The 7,570-nt window shown below is 30.8% G+C and overlaps 1 protein-coding gene across 1 annotated transcript; it reads right to left on the reverse strand.

The window, feature by feature from the left end:
* Positions 1-1,830: 1,830 nt before the first annotated feature.
* LOC111404506 lies at positions 1,831-2,376 on the reverse strand. Its single transcript, XM_023033301.1, has one exon. The coding sequence runs from the start codon at positions 2,374-2,376 to the stop codon at positions 1,831-1,833; it is 546 nt and encodes a 181-aa protein (XP_022889069.1).
* Positions 2,377-7,570: the final 5,194 nt, after the last annotated feature.

The following is a 7,570-nucleotide window of genomic DNA, read 5'->3' on the forward strand; positions in this document are numbered from 1 at the left end:
TGAATTCGTATTTTTTGAAAATACATTTTATAAATTTTTTAGTTATCAAAATTCATTAAAAATTTGATTTTAATTCCCATCAAATAGGAACTATATATTCAAATTGTGATGATTCTTGGATGAAGTTACATTGAACGATAAGTATAATAAAGTTAATTTTATATTCATATATTTAATAATTTTTATAATTTTATTTAACATTATCTGTCATACTACATGAGAATGATCTCGCTTACAAATATGAATGATAATATCAATATGAGATTTGTTTAAGGTTAGCAGTGGGATGGTACGGAATGGGGTCGGAGATTAAGATATTGTTTGCCTTCCTTAAATATTTTCGGAGGTAGTGCAAAAACGGGACGAGGATTACAATCTTCATTTAAAACATCGTTAATTATTTATTCATTTTCTTAATATTTATCTTTGTAAATATGGTTAAAAGCATAAAAGGAGTGAAAAAGTTTTGGGTCAATATTTATGCAACGATAATTATTTTTTTGAATCGTACTACAATCATTCCTTTCAGTAAAGATGACACTAATTTTCTTAATGTAATATGATTCCGTTCAACTCATCAACATATACAGAGTTCCACTAAGGTAAAGAGAACCAAAAATAAATAAATAAATAAATTAGACTTCTTTTGTTGGAGTGTTCAACTTGGCTGCCAATTTGGTCTATCATTGATCGCGTCTAGGTTTAGTTCTAGTGAATAGCATTGTGCTTAAAAAAGGTTGAACACCAATTTTGAGGGCCCCCACTGCCCCGCTTCGCCCTTAGAGCATTGTGAAGGAGATAAATCGTTGGATATGTCTTAGCGGACCAAGGAACAAGAGCTTGCTCATATATTGGTGTCCACAAATAGTCAAATTCCATATTTCAGGAATCGAATATCACTACGACTGTCAGAAAGGTTGAGACTACCTCACTCATGTCATTTGCACCATTGAATTATGTCCCGAGAGACGAATAACATTGTGCTTATGCTTTGCCTATGTACGTTAAAAACTATAAAATAAAGCAAATGAAAGGATTAGTACTGAATAAGTTTTTCTATTGATAGTCAAGAATTAATTTGGTCCGGATACGAATAAAAGTTCGGATATTTAGAATCCTATTAAAAAATCCTGAACTGGCCGATTTCTCCCCAAACTGATCGGTTCACCTCCAAAATTTTGTTTTTATCTCTTTTTATCAATTATTCAACCTCCATTGATTATTTACTTTGTCTTTAGTTCGCGATAAGTCAATTTCATTGATTTCAAATTCATCCGCAAAACTTCTCCAAATCTCCCCACGTCTTCTATATATTTACTCTCGTCGTCTCACTTGAGCCATGTAGATTCTATTCTGACACATGACTAGTCAATTTTGAGTTTTCAAAATCTACTTAAATTTCAAAGAAAATTACACAATTATTAAACCCTTTTAAAAGCAGAATATAAAATTTAAACTATTAAGAGTCAAGAATCAAAACATACCTAACAAATGGAATAAAAATAATTTGTCAAGAACTTGTTACGTGATTAACGATTTGGACACTTGTAAATTTTGTAACACGTGTTTGGCCCACATTAATTTTCATTACATTAAATTTAATTTTTCTCTCTTCTATTTTAGACCACATAATCTTCCATAAAATAATATTATACGTAAACTGAAAAATTTTCCTACTTTTTTAATCACTCATTTTTTAAAAAAATATTATTCCACTCATTTTCACTTCTATAAAATGGAGGGCAAACGGGGGCTTACTACTAAACACACCCCCAATTGTTCAACATCTACAACGAATATTCAAGCAATCTAAAAAGGGGAAAAAGGAGGTCAAGAAGAAACACAACCATCAGCTTCTGCACTGTCTCCTGTTTTCAAATTCTTGCACAGAACTTGCACTGATTTTTTCTCGTTCATCCATTTCCCAGCTTTAAAGCAAGCCGTTCCATTCATTTTCACATCAAAATCCACTTCTTTTTTGCTCAGATCCAAGCCCAAATTCTTCATTTTCCCACTGTTAGTCCAGTTCACCGTCATTCTTGCTTCACTCCTCTTCCTCGGAGAAAAAACCTTCACAGTACCCTTCAAAATCTCGCAATTTTCATGTAACAGTACAACGTCAAAACCAGAAAACCAGAGGTTTATTTTCCGGTTTGGATTCTTCACTGTGAACTCCATTGAAACGTTGGCATTTGATACAGAGAGGGATTCGACGTTAAATTCCGGCAGGCGGGGACTGAATATTAGCCATAATATGAGGCTAAACGAAATGATTGCTAGCAGAAGTAGAATCAAAATAGTGATCGAACACCGTGCTAGCAGCGTTGCTCGGCCGTTTATCGGCCGAGAGTTTTCAATGTCGCCGGTGTTATCCATTTGAGTGCCCTGTGCGAAATCTGAAAGTGTGGTCGAGCAAAAAAATTGGGTGTTGATGAATGCGGCAGCAGAGAAACGTGTGTATACATATACTATTTATCACGCGAGCAAAAAAAATTGGGTGTTGATGAATACGGCAGCAGAGAAACGTGTGTGTATATATACTATTTATCACGCGTTGAGAATTGGAAATTCTGGGAAATTAAGGTTTTTGTAATTCATTGTCGATGTTGCGTAAAAAAACCGCTACCCCCCTCCCCCTCTCTCCAACTTATCTATTCACACACTTTTTTTAAGCAAAATCAAATAATCGAAACTTGATGGTAAGTCAGACTTTAAATTCCAATCATACCGCAGTACATATATGTTTATAGAAGAGTAGATATAATGTTACATGACATTTTATTATTGAATTATTTTCAACAGAGTCAATTTTTTCATCCCATCATTTATTGTCAACCACACCTCTGTCTAGATCCGTTCGGTAAAGTGATATAATCATTTAAAATTAGTTTTACCCCTAAATATATCCACTTGATACTACTTGCAATATAGTCAAACATGCTCTCTAATTTTTTTTCTTCCCTACATTCTGATGATGCTTAAAAGTAAATTTTGACTTACTTTTACGTTATTCATTTTGTTTAAATGACATTGCTACATGTACATCAAGATTTATATAAGGGATAGTATAATGTTTACATGAAACTCTATCATTTGTTAATTTAAAATACAGTCAACTTTGTCATCTAATCTTTTCCCTTCACATCATTTTTGGTAACCATACAATTTTTATGTATAGATAGCAAAATCCTTGTTTAAAATTACTTCAAATCCTATTTGTAAGATTTAAATTACTTTCATTATATTTCAGTTCAGCTAATTTAACGAAATTGATGACATATAGTAAGAAAAATCACTAGTCTTGAATCCATTGGCACAACTTATCTAACATTAATATACATATATGTATAATAAGATTATTGAAAATAACATACTAAGCAAATGTTTTCTACATCTCATCATTATTTCTGTTAATCACGTCAAGATTTCTATAAGTTGTTCTAAAGTGAAGTGAAGATGAATTGGTGTTTTGAGGTGGTGTTGTGGTGATTCTCAAAATTTTAAAAAAAAAATTATTTTTTTTTCTTTTGAGAAACTAACAAAAAGAACGCATTTTCAAGAATTTCAAAACAAAAACTCAAAATACAAAACTCAAAATGAATTCAAAACTCAAAACACAAAACTGAAACACAAAGAGAACACCCCCTAAGGTTTTTGTAGTTCATTGTCGATGTTGCGTAAAAAAACCGCTACCCCCCTCCCCCTCTCTCCTACTTATCTATTCACACACTTTTTTTAAGCAAAATCAAATAATCGAAACTTGATGGTAAGTCAGACTTTAAATTCCAATCATACCGCAGTACAGATATGTTTATAGAAGAGTAGATATAATGTTACATGACATTTTATTATTGAATTATTTTCAACAGAGTCAATTTTTTCATCCCATCATTTATTGTCATCCACACCTCTGTCTAGATCCGTTCGGTAAAGTGATATAATCATTTAAAATTAGTTTTACCCCTAAATATATCCACTTGATACTACTTGCAATATAGTCAAACATGCTCTCTAATTTTTTTTCTTCCCTACATTCTGATGATGCTTAAAAGTAAATTTTGACTTACTTTTACGTTATTCATTCTGTTTAAATGACATTGCTACATGTATATCAAGATTTATATAAGGGATAGTATAATGTTTACATGAAACTCTATCATTTGTTAATTTAAAATACAGTCAACTTTGTCATCTAATCTTTTCCCTTCACATCATTTTTGGTAACCATACAATTTTTATGTATAGATAGCAAAATCCTTGTTTAAAATTACTTCAAATCCTATTTGTAAGATTTAAATTACTTTCATTATATTTCAGTTCAGCTAATTTAACGAAATTGATGACATATAGTAAGAAAAATCACTAGTCTTGAATCCATTGGCACAACTTATCTAACATTAATATACATATATGTATAATAAGATTATTGAAAATAACATACTAAGCAAATGTTTTCTACATCTCATCATTATTTCTGTTAATCACGTCAAGATTTCTATAAGTTGTTCTAAAGTGAAGTGAAGATGAAACTTAATTGCTTAATTTGAAAAAAAGCAAAAAAAAAAAAATCTTACAAAAATGCTTGAGCTGTAAACGCGATTCAATTCAATATATATCTGATGTGAGGTCCCAAAATGAGACACTGTGCATGGTCGGTGCAAGGGAAAAAAACTAAAAGCTCTCTGTTGCATGGCATGGAACTAAACAAACAAATCACTCCAAATTTGTTTAAAAGATTAGATTTACCTTTTTCCAAGTTATATTTAGGCCTATGAGAAAACAATATTTTTTGTTTAATCGTGTTTTTAAGTTATTATAAGTTGTTTATCTTATCGAATGTGTAGATAATAAATGATTAGTAAGTTGTAGATCTTACAAAATGTGTGGACAAAAAAATATATTTGAGACCAACTTCAATTAATTTACAGGTACTTGTGTGAATGATTTAATTAATATGCTAGTAACTAGATTTTGTTAGGACGTCAACGTAATTCAACAAGTTAGTAAGCTCAATCTAGGGGTGGTTATTTTTTCCTAGAACCGAAGGAATCAAACTGAACCATATAGAACCGGTTGATTCAACTTCAATTCCTCTACTAAATAGGTCATTTTTGGAATCGTGCATCATCAAAAATTTATCTATTTCAATTCAATTCTTGGTACTGGCTTGAAAAATAGAATTGAATTCAGTTTCCTCAAATTTCTCTTTTTGCTTACACCAAAATGCACCAGTATTTGAAAACTAGACCCCAAAATTATCTCATTTGAAAATTTTATTTTCCATATGCTCCTTCTTCTTTCCTTTGCAACAAAGTTTAAGGGGTAATCAAAATTCAAATTTAAATAATTTTATAAATACTTTCATAAAAATTCAAATTTCTCATTGTTTCCAAAATAGCCGACAATCAAGAATCAAGATCCTTGAAGATTAATAAAGATAATTATGTTATAAGAAGTGCATGTACTTTAATATATATTCGATCTATAGTTAGATATAAAATCAAAGGTTCCATTTAAAAATTCTCATTAGTATTTCATCACTTCTAATTCAATCACTAGGAGGGATGATGGTTGATTTCGCAGTCGAGTCAATTTGGTTCATCTGCGAGAATTCTGGCAAAGTACCCTCTTGGAATGAAATAATTGGAAGTCCATAAAAAATAAAAAAAATAAAAAAAACCACACCTAGGCCCCGTTTGTTTCTCATTTTTGGAAGAATGAGAATGAAAAATATAGCCGTTATGGGCCCCACACAATAGATAAAAATTCAAATTTGTTGGCTTGATGTGATAGATAACGGTCATATTTTTCATTTTAATGAGGAAAGAAGTATCATCTAACGAACTAGATCATCTGAATTCCCCCAAAATTTGAAGTAAACAGTGCACTCAACTTTTGGAACTTTAAGTGGACGTCGTACATGCTTCATCATTAGCTTCAGATTCCATTATAAAATATCAATTTAAGAGGAGTAGAATAAACTCTTAAATATTGATTATTTAATATTTATAGTCATATTGAAATTATTCCTTAAAGAGTACATTCAGTGGACTCTCTAAATATACGATATTCTCTATTTTAGAGTAATATTTAAAAATAAATTTCAAGACCTTTCTATTTTAACTTTTTAAAATAAAGAGTGGATGTGATTATTTAGTTTAGAGAATCAAACTTACTTTATGTTTTTACTTTATAATGACCGTATTAATGAGATACATACTTCAATACTATACTTCTTAAATTATTAAAATCATGCTTAAATTGATTGGTCATTGTTATATTAAAAACACATGTTAAACAAAGGAGGAGTCAAAATCAATAAATGTTTATTGAAACAATAAAATAAAGAGCTAAAATAAAGAGCATTATAAAAATGGGTGGAAAGATTACACTCCAAATTTAAAGATGCTATCTATTATACTTAAGATACTCCATCTCGTAGGGCATGCTAATCGATAAAATCACACGTAGAAGTATTACAAAGTAAACAATCAACATATAACATTTTTAGATGGAACTCTAAATTTCAATAGTTAATAGGAATCCAAAGGTTCAAAGCCTTATGCCCCGATTTGGGCCCCATTATTTTTTATTATAATGGGGAGAATAGTATTTTATTTAAAAAAAATTGATAGTTGTAAAAGAATGAAAAGTTTTAGATTTACATGTAATATTATTTTATTAGAGATTGTGTGATTGAAAATATGAGAGAAAATTTTAATTTAATTTGATGAGATTTAATTGGGACCAAACGGGAGCTATATATTAACTCTATGTTTTATAAGTGACTAATGTGAGACTTATTTTTTAACAACTATGGTTGTAATATTCATTATCGACTAAGTATATCTTCAAAAGGAGTTAAAGCAGTGTGGGCAACCTCAATTTGGGATGGATCTATCACTTCTAAGCATGCTTTCATCCTTTGGTTAGTTGTTCGGGCCAAATTGCAAACAAAAGACAGATTACTATCTCTTCAAATGGACCAAAATACTCTCTTTGTGGACTAATGGAGGAAACTGCCCATCATCTTTTCTTTTTATGCCCGGTTAGCAAAGATGTTTGGGACCAAATCCGTGATTAGCTGGCTATAAGGCGTAACATGTTTACTTTGTTGAGCTCATTAAAGTGGATGAAAAAGGTGTAAGTATTATGCCCTAGGTCCAATCAACTTTGGACATAAATACTTTTATATATAATTAATGCAATTAAATGGCAGATCTATTATTTAATTAATAGACAATTAAATAAATAATAGAATCCGTAGATTCAAATATTTGTAATTTGTTAATCACAAGGAGTTGTGATTTTGAGATACAAATTACATCTGATTGAATCTTGAATCATCCGTGGTCGTAAGTAATAACGAGATACGGATATCGTTATTACGGATAGACCATCACGTGTGACATTTCTTACTTGTGAAGTAAGTAGCTAATCTCACAAGCTAAAGTGTGGTGACACTTAAATGAACACGTGGATGTTTGTTATAGAACAAAACATTGGAGACCCGTCGAGAGATTCCACATGGATAACTATCTGAGTGTCGGTGGTTAATCTCTAACGTTCG

The sequence above is a fragment of the Olea europaea genome, chromosome 11, assembly GCF_002742605.1.
Source record: "Olea europaea var. sylvestris chromosome 11, O_europaea_v1, whole genome shotgun sequence".
Lineage (NCBI taxonomy): Eukaryota > Viridiplantae > Streptophyta > Magnoliopsida > Lamiales > Oleaceae > Olea > Olea europaea.

What these genes read in the sequence shown, in the direction of transcription:
- LOC111404506 (XM_023033301.1), bottom strand. Translation starts at nt 2,376, where the DNA reads ATGGATAACACCGGCGACATTGAAAACTCTCGGCCGATAAACGGCCGA.